We start from the raw sequence: 15,199 nt of genomic DNA, 5'->3' as shown, positions 1-15,199 counted from the left end.
GGTGGCTAGCACGTTTGCTTCTCAGCCCTGGGGTCTTGGGTTCAAGTCCCTATCTGAGTGGAGTTTCCATGTTCTCCCCGTGTCTGTGTGGGTTTCCTCCGGGATCTCCGGTTTCCTCCCACAGTCCAAAAACATGGAGGTTAGGTAAATTGGCAGTCCCAGACAAATTCTCACTAGGTCTGTCATTCTCCCTGACTGTGTGTCTGTGTCTCTCTCTGTTCAATAAAAAAACAAGCTGTTGTCTGAGTGTGTCTGCATGAATGCTTGTGTGCTCAGTGGTGGATGGTGCTCTGCCACTAGGGTCTGTCCTCTCTCCCCTTCCTGCACCCCATTCAGTCCCCCAGGGGGTTGTGGATCCCGGTAGAGAGTACGCTGTGCGCTATTGGCTGCCGCTTCTCACCGGTGTGTGATTGGTTGTCTGTAACGTAGCTGTGTTAATAATTGTAAAGCGCCTTGGGTATCTAGATAAGGCGCTATATAAATTGAATCATTCATTCATTCATTCACTCTCTCCTGTACGAACAAATACATTTTAGTAAATGATTACCAATATCCCTCATCTACATGTATTTATAAGAGAGGTGATTACACGTGCCTAGGAGGCCACTGAATCTTGCTTTCAGATGTTTTACAGTGGATTTGATTGCTGCATCCATTACTTTTTTAAGATCCGTGGCAGCAACACCATCTCCTGCCACCTTTGATGCCCCTCCTTTGATTGTTATTGTCTCTGTGTTTCATTTCATTTCATTTATTTATTTATTCACATTTATTTGAGCACAGTTTAAAACATTTTTTCTTGTAATTCATTTGGTTATGTGAAATGGTACACCCTAGGAAGCTAGAAAGCTTTTAAGTGGGGACCATACATAGAATAGGTAACACGTAGTACATTCTCCATATACACATATATACACACAAACACATTTTCCATACTTATACATATACATAAAATAATAACAATGATAATAATAATAACAATTATAACAACAATAAACCATGCATAAACCATGAATATAGATTGAGAGTTAAATATCAGAAATATTTGTACAAATAGACTGTTCTGTTTAAATGGGAGACTCTGACAATCTTCCACCAGGCTTGGGTCTAGCAACCATTGCCTCTGTGGTCACTAGCAGTTTTTCAAGTCCGCAAACTGCCTGTTTAGATATAACAGATATAGATATAACATTATTAACACAACTGAAGATGACCACAAACACAATTCAAATGTACACATCCCTCTTCATCTCCTTACCTGTGGTAAGATGATCTCATTCCTCTGGAGTAGGAGGCTAAACTTACTAATGCCACTGAACATGTCTGCAATAAAATGGCAAAAGGCCACAAAAGTGGCACCTTCCATTGATTTCTTAACCTGTATCATACAACAATAAAAAATATTCACATAAAACATTGATGAACTAAACTCCTAAAAAACTCCTTCTGAAAGAATGCACTGGCCTTTGTAGCTCTGCCTGCAATGTCTGTATTGGCAGAGGAGCCTGCCAAATGGTCCATATGGTAGTACACAGCAGTGAACTGTCCTGGTTTAAGAAAAGTCTCCAGGGCCCTTCATGTGGGAGCCACCTTGTCCCCTTCACCCCACTGAGCATCAGCACATTTACCCCCAGGTCAGCCCCAATGACCCTGAGCTCTCTCATTGATTTTGGGCTGAAATGGTGTGTCTTCCAAATTAAATGTAGAAGCTCGTACAATTGCCCCATCATTGGATTGTCCCTCTGCACTGACAACATTGCCAATTCCAATCTGAAAAGATAGTCAAATTTTAAATGTAGATACATCTGCTTTATAAATGAAAATAACAGAACAGTCTCAGTCATACCGTATCTTCTAGTCTTACCTGTGAGGCATACAGTGGAAAGGCACAATGTGGTCACCTGCCTCTCACTGTAGAAGGGCTATGATGCCCCCATTGCTCCCCAAAGTAACAGCAGCACCATCAGCACCCAGAGCAACTATTTTCTCCAGCCAGTTACTGCACTGGTCCCCAAGAGCAGCAAATGCTTTTTTTGAGGCAGCATAAATTCCTAATTACACAAATAAAAAGATACCATATAATTCCCAGATCAAGAGTTTATAATTCAATCTACTAATGTACATTCATTTTACTATATTTATTATTATTTTTATTTTCAATGATGATATTACATATGCAGTAACGAGATGGTAGGCATATTACTGACATGGGCTACATGACATGGCTTACCTTGGGCATGGGCATGCTCAACCTCAATGTGTCCAATCATATTCACTGGTCTTCCTCTCCGCAAGCTACGACCGTACACAATGACGCATTCCTTTGTGGCAATATCTGTGTCTCCGTCGATCAGGAATGCCATGTATTCACTGTTCGCAATGTGCACAGTCTTTTTTTCCCAATGTATCTGCAATGACGCCTATAAATTGGGTGCACGCAACATCGTTGCTATACGTCAGGTTTACGTTTAAGCCATTTTTCATCCTTTGCAATATTATATGCAACGTTAAACTTTATTATCATCTCGGCCTCGTCTGATCTGTTTGCTGGTGAAAGGCAGTGGGGAGAGGGGACAATTGGGCAGTGCATTTATTGCGGCACGTAATGTGCTTTATAGATGCATTGTGCTTTCTTAGCGTTTCGATTCGAAATGTATTAGAACCAGTCACAAATGCACTATTGCCAGCCATGGTCTTCCCACACTCTTTACAGTAAATGCAGTGCATTATTTTATCAGGTTTACTGTATCTTAGCCAGGGAAACTGGTCAAGCCACTCTCTTCGAAATGTATATACTTTACCCTTTTTAATTTCAGTGGGCTCTGGCACGGAGTCGATCGTATGGAGTCAACTTGATGCCGTCTCCGGACTAGGGCTTAAAATAACCTGCGAGGTTGATGGCTCCATGTCAGAGCATTGGTTATGATTTTCGGACGAATCTAACATTCTGAACAAAGAAGTTGTCAATCGTTCTTTACATTTTTTTTTCTCATCATCCGCTGCTATGTCCACTCTGTTTATTTGATGGGCCTAGGCTACTCACCTCTCTCTGTCTCTCTGTTAGCACAAGCGTTTTCAAACGTACAAACACGTGCAGGAATATCAATCAATCAATCAATCAAATTTTATTTATATAGCGCTTTTTACAACAGTTGTTGTCACAAAGCAGCTTTACAAGTGCCGAGCCCCCAGTGAGCAAGCCAAAGGCGACAGTGGCAAGGAAAAACACCCTAGTTTTTTTGCATGAGGAAGAAACCTTGAGAGGAACCAAGACTCAGGGGGGGAACCCATCCTCCTCTGGCCGACACCGGTCACCATGACAACAACAACAATTTAGACAGAAAGAAGAGAAAGAAAAGGAAAAATATGTAATAATGTCCATCATGATGTATGCATCCGGTTAGGCAGGAGGTGGCTGGCCCAGGATGGATCGCTGGTCTCCTCATCTCATTATTCCTCAAGCAGGTGGGCAGCCATGTGGAGAAATGAAACAGGGAAAATTAGCTCTGTATGAGGACATATACAGGACAGGTAAAATTATAAACATTTCCGGAGTGTGGCAGCAACTCCGGCATTTAGTTAAATTATTACAGCCTAGCTAAAAAGGCAGAACCAGAAGGTAACATAGGCTTGGGGGCATTCTGAGACAATGGCATCCGTCCACTGCACTGTCAACAAACTTGAGTGACCACGAGCAGTGACAGGACGACAGCACCAGCGCCCCTGGATGAACCCCTGGATCTGTACTTTTATCTAAGGGGGGATATTAATTATCAAACGCTAAACTAAATAAGTGGGTTTTCAACCTAGACTTAAAGATTGTGACTGTGTCGGAGTCCCGGACGCATTTAGGAAGATTATTCCAAAGCTGGGGGGCCTTACAAGAAAAGGCTCTTCCCCCTGCTGTTACCTTATTAATTTTTGGAACTAATAAAAGACCAGCACCCTGTGATCTTAGTGGGCGTGGGGGTTCGTAATAGGAAATAAGTTCCTGAAGGTACTCAGGAGCAAGCCCGTGCAATGCTTTATAAGTTAATAAAAGAATTTTAAAGTCAATACGGAATTTAACTGGGAGCCAATGCAGGGCTGATAGGACTGGACTGATATGCTGAAATTTTCTAGTTCTGGTCAGAACCCTGGCTGCGGCATTTTGAACTATTTGAAGTTTATTTAGATTCCTATTTGAACATCCTGACAGTAGTGCATTGCAGTAGTCTAATCTAGAGCTAACAAAGGCGTGCACCAATTTTTCAGCATCATCCTGTGATAATGCATTTCTTAATTTAGCAATGTTACGGAGATGTAGAAAAGCTATCCTAGTAGTATTATCTATGTATTTATCAAATGATAGGTCAGAGTCGAGTATGACGCCTAGGTTTTTGGCTACTATGCCAGGTGTAATGGGGTAGCCTGCGAGATTAAGCATTAGATCTGGAATTTTCTGTTTTGAGGCCTTAGGGCCCAGAAGGAGAACTTCTGTTTTGTCCTCATTAAGTTGGAGGAAGTTTAGAGACATCCAGCATTTAATATCTCTTACACAGGCCTCAATTTTTCTTAAACTGAGATTGTCATCAGGTTTGGCTGATATGTAAAGTTGAGTGTCATCTGCATAGCAGTGAAAATTGACACCATGTTTGTTTATAACTGTGCCCAATGGTAGCATATATAATGTAAATAATAGTGGTCCTAGAATGGAGCCTTGCGGGACCCCATATTTAACTTTTTGTACGTTTGGATGGAATATTATTGAGCTCTACAAACTGATAGCGATTTGTTAAGTAAGAATGAAACCATGAAAGGGCTGTGCCAGAGACTCCAACCCAGCGTTCTAACCTTTCTAGCAAGATCCTATGATCAATTGTGTCGAAAGCTGCACTAAGATCAAGAAGCACTAACAGCGATACATAACCTTGATCTGAAGCAAGGAGGAGGTCATTTGTTACTTTAACTAATGCTGTTTCAGTACTGTGATGGGGCCTAAAACCAGATTGGAACTTTTCAAATATGTGATGCCTATGCAGATATAGGCATAATTGCTGGGCAACAGCTTTTTCTATGATCTTAGATATAAATGATGTGTTTGAAATGGGTCTATAATTAGATAGTACAGTAGGATCAAGATTTGGTTTCTTAATCAGAGGTTTAATAACTGCTAATTTACATGATTTGGGCATGTGACCTATTGTAATGGATGAGTTAACTATAGTTAGAAGAGGTTCAGTTACCGCTGGTAATACCTCTTTTAATAACTTTGATGGAACCGAGTCTAGTGTGCAGGTAGCACAATTTAAGGAAGAAATTATTTTCTCTAATTCTGATTGTGGGAGTGGATGAAAAGCATCAAGTTTTTCTCCCAGTATGCGATTTAAATCGATGTCAACCAAACCAGATGACATACCAGTTGTATTGCTAATAAAAGGTTTTATATTTTGTCTAATATTCTCTATTTATTATCAAAAAAATCTATAAATACATTACTAGTGAGGTTTACTGGAATCTGAGGTTCTGCGCCTGCTTGATTTTTTGTAAGTTTGGAAATAGTATTAAAAAGAAATCTAGGATTGTTTTTATTTTTCTCTATCAGTGAGGCTAGGTATGCTGAGCGTGCTTTAGCAAGTGCCCGTTTGTAGTCAATGATGCTATCCTTCCAGGCACAGTAGAATACTTCCAACTTAGTAGATCGCCATTTACGCTCTAATTTACGTGCTATTTGTTTTAAGTTTCTAGTTTGGTCAGTGTACCACGGAGCAAGTTTTTTAGATCTAGGCTTTTTATATTTGAGTGGAGCTACTATATCTAGAGCTGATCTGCAGGTATTCTCTATGCAGTTGGTTAGACTGTCTAACTCTCCTGGATAGGATGGCGAGTGGGCTAGAGCAGTTAAATCAGGGAGGGCTTCAATAAACTGTGTTGCTGTTAATGAATTTATCGAGCGCTTTATACACTGCCGAGGAGACGGGCAGGTATTTATGTTAAGATGAATCTCAAATTTGACTAAATAGTGATCAGAGATAGCTACGGTTTGCGGGAGTATATTTATATTATCTACGTCAATACCCAACGTTAAGATTAAATCTAGGGTATGATTTTGATAGTGTGTGGGTCCTACAACGTTTTGTGTAATGCCAACAGAGTTCAATATAGAAGTAAAAGCCCTTGTCAGTGGATCCTCCGCATTATCAAAATGTATGTTAAAGTCTCCTACCATTATTATTTTGTCACTACTAACTGCTAAATTTGCTGTAAAATCTGTGAAATCTTTTAAGAAATCTGAGTAAGGCCTTGGTGGTCTATATACATTTGTTAGGGAAAATGAACTTTTATTTTCAGATGGACTAATTACATTAATAGACAGCATCAATCAATCAATCAAAGTTTATTTGTATAGCCCTTTTAACAACTCAAGTTGTCGCAAAGCAGCTTTACAGGGTTTACAAGGTTAACAATACTATGGGTCCAGAACCCTAATGAGCAAGCCAAAGGCGACAGTGGCGAGGAAAAACTCCCTATGATGGTGGGAAATAGGAAGAAACCTCGGGAGAACCAAGACTCAAAAGGGAACCCATCCTCCATTGGGCGGCCCGTTAACACACAAATACACAAGTCACACACAACACGATTGATAAAATTAGGGAAAACATTAGTAGTGCTATCTCAGAGCCTGTCAACATGCCAATGCACCTTGACAGCTGTCTGGTCAGCTCTGATGCCCTGTTAGAGTCCTTCTCCCCAATTGGTCGTGAGGAGCTTATTTCACTGGTGAAATCTGCTAAACCCTCCACATGCATACTAGATGCCGTACCAACCCATCTACTTAAAGAATTACTGCACAGCAATGTAGAACCGTTGTTTACTATAATAAATTTTTCTCTGAGCCTGGGCTACGTTCCCAGTTCATTTAAACTTGCAGTCATCAAGCCGCTAATTAAAAAACCTGGTCTTAACCCCCAAGAACTGTCCAACTATAGGCCAATTTCTAATCTGTCATTCATATCCAAAATTTTAGAGAAAGTAGTTTCTTCACAACTCTCTTCCTTCTTACAGACAGAACATGTCTTAGAGTTATTTCAGTCTGGATTTAGAGCTCATCACAGCACTGAAACAGCACTAACTAAAGTACTGAATGATCTCTTAATATCCTCTGATAAAGGACACATTTCGTTTCTCATACTGCTAGACCTCAGTGCTGCTTTTGACACCATTGATCATAATATTCTACTTAATAGACTGGAGACACTCGTTGGCATAAGAGGTCAAGCACTCTCCTGGTTCAGGTCCTACCTGACAGATCGTTACCAATATGTGCTAGTAAATAACGAATGCTCTGAGCATTCTAAAGTAAAGTATGGTGTCCCACAAGGATCTGTACTGGGCCCCATATTATTCTCATTATATATGCTACCACTGGGCACTATCATTCGTAGGCATGGTATTAGCTTCCATTGCTACGCAGATGATACTCAGTTGTATATATCTTCTAATCCAGATGATACCACCACAACTCTCAAGATTGAGAACTGCGTCCAGGATATTAAAAACTGGATGGCGTCTAATTTTCTTAAACTAAATTCTGACAAGACTGAGGTACTGGTTCTTGGGCCTAAAGCTGTTAGAAGCAATTGGGCTGATATTCCCCTTACCCTAGATGGTTTTTCAGTAACACCAAAATCTACTGCAAAAAGTTTAGGTGTCACTATTGATTCTGATCTTTCATTTGACACACATGTATGCAATGTCACTAAGGCTGCCTTTTTCCATTTACGTAATATTGCCAAGCTGAGACACTTACTTTCATTAGCTGATGCAGAGAAGCTAGTTCATGCTTTTGTCTCATCGAGATTGGACTACTGTAATAGTCTTCTAATTGGATGCTCTAAACAGTCCATAAAGAAGCTACAACTTGTACAAAATGCCGCAGCTAGAGTCCTAACCAAGGCTAGGAAATTCGATCATATTAGTCCCACTCTCGCCGCACTACACTGGCTGCCGATTAAATATCGCATTGAATTTAAAGTTCTCCTGTTAACCTATAAGGCGTTAAATGGTCTTGCCCCACAATATCTGAGTGAACTCATTGATTACTACAACCCATCTCGCCCTTTGCGCTCCCAAAATGCTGGATTTCTCGTAGTTCCAAAAATTAGTAAAACTACAGCCGGAGGCAGAGCTTTCTCTTTTAAAGCCCCTCAATTATGGAATAGCCTTCCAGCTCCAATCCGAGACTCTGACACAGTTCCAATCTTTAAATCTAGACTTAAGACTCACCTGTTTAGTCAAGCCTTCAGCTAAAATTCCCCTTGTAAGGTGTAGGGGCTTGGCGGCCCCCAGACATTGAGATTTCTGGTGATCTGAGATGTTGATGCTGTCATCCAGCTGTGTCTTGGCATCACTCTATTTGTGACTATGACTTGACTGGAAAGCAATGTCTCAGTGAGCCCTCATGCCTGTGGTCACCTCTGAACCTCTCCCTTTAGTTATGCTGCTATAGATTAGTCTGCCGGAGCCACATGCTGATCACTGGCACGTGAGCTACGTACATTTAAATCAACGGTGGTTTAAATTCATGTCCACTCAGTCTGTATTATCTATCTTCTTGCATGGCTCTACACAAGACGATTGGATACAGGCACCTGCAGGCACCTGGGGGATGGTCTGGCTGCCGGTGGATGTGCTGATACCGGGGTTCACCTGGGGAGTAACACTGCAGTCGGAGCCTACAATACCAGCATCACTGCTCCGACACGGAATGAAAGCCTGGCATTCATCAACAGACATTTACAGTGACAATATCAAAACCCAGAACTTTCAATTCTACCTTTTACCTAGTCTGATTGTGTGAATTATGTGTGACTTGTGTATTTGTGTGTTAACGGGCCGCCCAATGGAGGATGGGTTCCCTTTTGAGTCTTGGTTCTCCCGAGGTTTCTTCCTAATCCCCACCATCATAGGGAGTTTTTCCTCGCCACTGTCGCCTTTGGCTTGCTCATTAGGTTTCTGGACCCATAGTATTGTTAACCTTGTAAACCCTGTAAAGCTGCTTTGCGACAACTTGAGTTGTTAAAAGCGCTATACAAATAAACTTTGATTTGATTTGATTTGAATTCACACAATCAGACTAGGTAAAAGGTAGAATTGAAAGTTCTGGGTTTTGATATTGTCACTGTAAATGTTGATGAATGCCAGGCTTTCATTCCGTGTCGGAGCAGTGATGCTGGTATTGTAGGCTCCGACTGCAGTGTTACTCCCCAGGTGAACCCCGGTATCAGCACATCCACCGGCAGCCAGACCATCCCCCAGGTGCCTGCAGGTGCCTGTATCCAATCGTCTTGGGTAGAACCATGCAAGAAGATAGATAATACAGACTGAGTGGACCTGAATTTAAACCACCATTGATTTAAATGTATGTAGCTCACGTGCCAGTGATCAGCATGTGGCTCCGGCAGACTAATCTATAGCAGCATAACTAAAGGGAGGGGTTCAGAGGTGACTACAGGCATGAGGGCTCACTGAGACATTGCTTTCCAGTCAAGTCATAGTCACAAATAGAGTGATGCCAAGACACAGCTGGATGACAGCATCAACATCTCAGATCACCAGAAATCTCAATGTCTGGGGGCCGCCAAGCCCCTACACCTTACAAGGGGAATTTTAGCTGAAGGCTTGACTAAACAGGTGAGTCTTAAGTCTAGATTTAAAGATTGGAACTGTGTCAGAATCTCGGATTGGAGCTGGAAGGCTATTCCATAATTGAGGGGCTTTAAAAGAGAAAGCTCTGCCTCCGGCTGTAGTTTTACTAATTTTTGGAACTAGGAGAAATCCAGCATTTTGGGAGCGCAAAGGGCGAGATGGGTTGTAGTAATCAATGAGTTCACTCAGATATTGTGGGGCAAGACCATTTAACGCCTTATAGGTTAACAGGAGAACTTTAAATTCAATGCGATATTTAATCTGCAGCCAGTGTAGTGCGGCGAGAGTGGGACTAATATGATCGAATTTCCTAGCCTTGGTTAGGACTCTAGCTGCGGCATTTTGTACAAGCTTCTTTATGGACTGTTTAGAGCATCCAATTAGAAGACTATTACAGTAGTCCAATCTCGACGAGACAAAAGCATGAACTAGCTTCTCTGCATCAGCTAATGAAAGTAAGTGTCTCAGCTTGGCAATATTACGTAAATGGAAAAAGGCAGCCTTAGTGACATTGCATACATGTGTGTCAAATGAAAGATCAGAATCAATAGTGACACCTAAACTTTTTGCAGTAGATTTTGGTGTTACTGAAAAACCATCTAGGGTAAGGGGAATATCAGCCCAATTGCTTCTAACAGCTTTAGGCCCAAGCATCTCAAATGAATTAAAGATATCCAAGTATTTCTGATGAATTTCTAAACAATCACGATATATTATACATATTCCTCCTCCTCTGCCTGACAATCTAGGTTTATGTATATAACATAAACATTATATATATATATACATCTCTCTCATTGCACGCACACACACACACATACCTAAGGTGTCATACACACCACAAATTCCCACACACCATAAACAACTTAATACACACTCTATACCAGGGGTCTCCAATCTTTTTGGAACTGGGAGGTACCAGATGGGGGGCTACCAGATGTTGAGCCGCCGGGGGGGGTGGGGGGGGGGGGTGGGGGGGGGGGGTGGGGGGGGGGGGGTGGGGGGGGGGGGGGTGGGGGGGGGTTTGGGGGCGAACGAAAGTTGCGTGTGCGAGTGTCAATTGCTAAGCGGGAAGACCGCTAGCAACCGCGGACAATCTATAATAGTAGCAAAAACATAAACGATGCAGCGCTTTGGTGCATTGCACTATAGTGAGCTATTTTTAAAACAAGCCCGCGGGCGACTCATGACGTGGGTGACCCCGAGTTTATTCAATATTGACGGCAGCCTAACTTTTTGATTGGCAGCTAATTGAGCAATAGAACACGAGAGGGAGTGTGTTATCGTGAATATATGTACATGCCGTTACTTGACAACGTGTCCGCGGAGTGATACAGAGAATGAGAATACCGTGCTGTTATCACACATATCTGCAGGGTTAGAACACTTCTCAACGAGTCGGATTGTGAACCAACTGTTGTATAATTGGCGAATAATCATTTAGTATTAGAAGGGGAGGGACAACTGTGAATTTTGATTGGACATAAATTTAAGTAGATTTCTCGATGGGACCAATTTGATTTACAAATTTATATGTAATTCATTGGCCCTTTGGCAAGCTACTCGGAAAGGGGTGGCGAGCTACTGGTAGCTCGCGAGCGACGTGTTGGAGACCCCTGCTCTATACACATTACATGAACCCTTTCACAACCAGCAGCTCCCCTCACCCACACACACATCTCTGTCTCTGACACACACAGACAAACACATTTAAGAAGGTGTTGTTCACCTAAACAGACAGACAAACGCCCACAGCCGCAGCACCGATCCACCCGTTAATCCCCTGTTCCATCCTTCCCTCACTCAAGATACTTGAACTCCTCCACTTGAGGCAAGGACTCACTCAGAGAGTGAGGGCACTCCACCCATGTCCGACTGAGTACCATGGTCTTGGTTTTAGAGGTGCCAATTCTCATCCCGCCGTCTCGCGTTCGGCTGCAAACTGATCCAGCGAGAGCTGTAGGTCTCGGCCCGATGATGCCAACAGTACCACATCATCTGCAAAAAGGAGACGTGGAAACCCTGCACCAAACCTGAAGCATAAATGTGGGCAGCCAAGAAGATCCCCGGGGGTTTCTCACTTCTCTATCATGGACTTCTACACTACATCCTGCATCTTCAAAGGCTCAAGCATTGTGGATGATCCCACATACCCCATACATGAACTCTTCTTTTATTCTTGTGGGAAAAAGTACCAAAGCAACAGTTTGGGGCAGTCATGGCCTGGCGGTTAGGGAACTGGTCTTGTGACCGGAGGGTCGTGGGTTCGATTCCCAGACAGGCCATGACTGAGGTGCCCTTGAGCAAGGCACCTAACCCCAACTGCTCCCCGGGCGCCGGGCTAGGGCTGCCCACCGCTCTGGGCACGTGTGATCCACAGCTCCCTAGTAATCACTAGTGTGTGTGTGTGTTCTGACTGCACAGATGGGTTAAAAGCGGAGGACAAATTTCGATTGGGGTGTAAAAATCACAATTGACAAAATATGGCACATTTGGCACATTTAGTTTCTTCCACCAACCCATCAGACTCAACTCACAGAAACCGACTGACCGCTCTTTCTACTATTCACTTGCTCTTTCTACTCATCTCTTAACACTAAAAGCGCCGCGCCTCATTTACATACTTACAGTTGTGATCAAATTTATTCAACCCCCACTGAAATAAAGTGTTTTGGCCAGTTTGACATTGATTTTGATCATTTCAGTCATCTTATTTACAATTATATCAAAGAGGCACTTATAAATTAGACAAACATAACATAATATTTATGATGGAATAACCACAAATGTCTTTACTGTGCTCACATCATTATCAGTTTTATTCAACCCCCTAGTGACATTATTTTTTAGTACTTAGTACAACATCCTTTTCCAGTTATGACAGCTTTCAAGCGTGAAGCATAGCTTGACACAAGTGTCTTGCAGCGACCTATGGGTATCTTAGCCCATTCTTCATGGGCAAAAGCCTCCAGTTCAGTCACATTCTTAGGCTTGCGCACTGCAACTGCCTTCTTTAGGTCCCACCAGAGTTTCTCAATTGGATTTAAGTCTGGTGATTGCGATGGCCACTCTAGAATGTTCCAGCCTTTCATGTTCAACCATGCTCTAGTGGACTTGGATGTGTGCTTCGGATCATTGTCCTGTTGGAAGGTCCAACGTCTCCCAAGCCGCAGGTTTGTGACTGACTCCATCACATTTTCCTCCAAGATCTCCTGGTACTGAAGGGAATTCATGGTACACTGCACACGTTGAAGCTTTCCTGTACCATTAGAAGCAAAACAGCCCCAAAGCATAATTGACCCCCCGCCATGCTTCACAGTAGGCAAGGTGTTCTTTTGTTCATAAGCCTGGTTCTTCCTTCTCCAAACATAGTGCTGGTCCATTGTCCCAAACAGTTCTAATTTAGTTTCATCTGACCACAGTACACTGTTCCAAAACCTTTGTGGCTTGTCCACATGACTTTTGGCATACTGCAGTCGACTTTTCTTGTTCTTTGGAGTCAGCAAGGGGGTGCGTCTGGGCGTTCTGGCATGGAGGTCTTCGTTATGCAGTGCGCGCCTTATTGTCTGAGCTGAAACTTCAGTGCCCACATCTGACAGGTCTTTTTTCAGTTCCTTAGCAGTCACGCGGGGATTTTTCTCCACATTATGCTTCAGGTAGCGCACAGCAGTCGCGGTCAGGATCTTCTTTCTGCCACGACCAGGTAACGTTTCCACTGTGCCCTTTAACTTGAACTTGCGAATGATACTTCCGATAGTGTCTCTTGGAATATTTAACAACTTCGCAATCTTTTTATATCCATTGCCATTCTTGTGAAGAGCAATAACCTCTTCTCTTGTCTTCTGGGACCATTCTCTTGCCTTCACCATGCTTGGAAACACACCAGTAGATGTCTAGAAGGAGCTGAGTATCACAGTCCTTTTAAATCTGCCTAATTGGTGCTTATCATGCTTGATTGCTGCTCGTTGACATCCACAGATGTTTTCAATACCTGATGGAAAACACTGGAATGAACCTCTGTTCTTAGGAGTGGTAGTTGTAAAGGGGTTGAATAATTGTGTCAATGAAGAAATCACAAAAAGGCCATTTAATACTTTATGACAAAAAAAATTGATGCTATCTTAGTTGCATTTAGTTCTTTAACAAGTCCTTGTAAGATTTCATTATGAACACAATTACAAATGTGCACTGAATTCCATAAAACCCTTCGCAGCATTGGGGGTTGAATAAATTTGATCACAACTGTATACCTAGAAGCGCGGAGGGCCGGTCATCTGACCGATTTCACCACCTCCTACTAGCGCCGTGTTGTTTTCACCTACTTAAAGTGCGCCTCGGGCGGTCAAAAGACCGCTGAGTCTTTACACAGGGGAGCTGGTACTGACACATAATTAACGCTAGATGGCGTTTTGCACAAAAGGAAGAATGAGCCGCCCAAACAAAATATTCGTAATGGTGACATTTGCACGTAACGTCAATATGTTAACAAATTAATGTGACTAAACCTTTTAGAATCAGTGCCTTGTGACCTTGTTCTCAGTAGCTTTCCCATTGTCAGTTTTGTTTAGTTTCATATTGCATTTCCTGGTTTGTGCGAAAACTTAAATGCAAAATATAGTTTCAGTTTTGTTTCTTGGTTAGTGTAATAGTTTGCTTGGTTAGTGTAATAGTTTGCTTATTTGTCTGTGTGTTATTCTGTTGGCATATATGTCACTATATTATCATGTACGTTCGCCACACCACTAACCCACTGGCCCGCACCCCCACTGTGAAGCGTTCACGTCTTTTGTCTTGCTAATGAAACAGACTGCGCTGCAGCCTTCCACCCCCACATCCACAAAAAGCTTGTTCGATACTCAGAGTAGCTAAGTGAAGCCCATAGACCGAGCTAAAGCAAGTTTGTTTGTATACTCAATGTTACGCCATTTCAAGTTTTAATGTCTAAAAGTTGTGTATGTTAGTGAATTGTAGGCTATGGTGAACATAACAAATCTACAAATAAATGTCTATAATGTTTTGTGTTAGACAAAGAACAAAAAGCATAAATAGGCAAAATAATTACAAAAATATCATTATAAAAGGTAGGCTATGTACCTTTGCGTAACAAAACGCAAAATTATTAAAATGATACGGATGGCTTCACGAATATAGTTGCCTCTGTCCTCTCTAATGTTCACTTTTTTATCTCGCCGTATTGTGTTGCCGTTTCAAATGAGGTGTTTGATCGGTGAATAGCCGATGTGTGATCTCAAGTCCTAACGACCGTGTTATCACCGAGCGTTATCACCATTCGGTGATTTACATGTAGCGTATATTGCATAAGTTTCGTTCCCCACCTCAAATTAAGTTCCATTTATGTAGTGAATTGTGATCTTGAGAATAAACCTCCGCCGCTGTGGTTAATGTTCATGTACTGTTTGAACAATATTTATTAATTACAGCCAGGTTTTGGAGGTTATAGAACACAGCTACAGGCCAACAACGGGTGCATCCCGTCTCTCTTTAGCGTATA

The 15,199-nt window shown here is 42.2% G+C and overlaps 1 protein-coding gene across 1 annotated transcript in view; it reads right to left on the bottom strand.

The window, feature by feature from the left end:
* Positions 1–3,109: 3,109 nt before the first annotated feature.
* Positions 3,110–15,199, bottom strand: part of ints13 (integrator complex subunit 13) — an 85,474-nt gene continuing 73,384 nt past the window's right edge. Inside the window, exon 17 of the mRNA XM_077006546.1 lies at positions 3,110–9,325. Within this exon, the coding sequence (XP_076862661.1) occupies positions 9,103–9,325 (223 nt within the window). The 3' untranslated portion in view covers positions 3,110–9,102. The remainder of the gene's footprint in view (positions 9,326–15,199) is intronic.

Source organism: Brachyhypopomus gauderio, chromosome 5 (assembly GCF_052324685.1).
Source record: "Brachyhypopomus gauderio isolate BG-103 chromosome 5, BGAUD_0.2, whole genome shotgun sequence".
In the NCBI taxonomy this organism is placed as follows: Eukaryota; Metazoa; Chordata; class Actinopteri; order Gymnotiformes; family Hypopomidae; genus Brachyhypopomus; species Brachyhypopomus gauderio.
The sequence above is the reverse complement of the archived record's forward strand: the minus strand, read 5'-3'. Positions and strand labels throughout refer to the sequence as shown.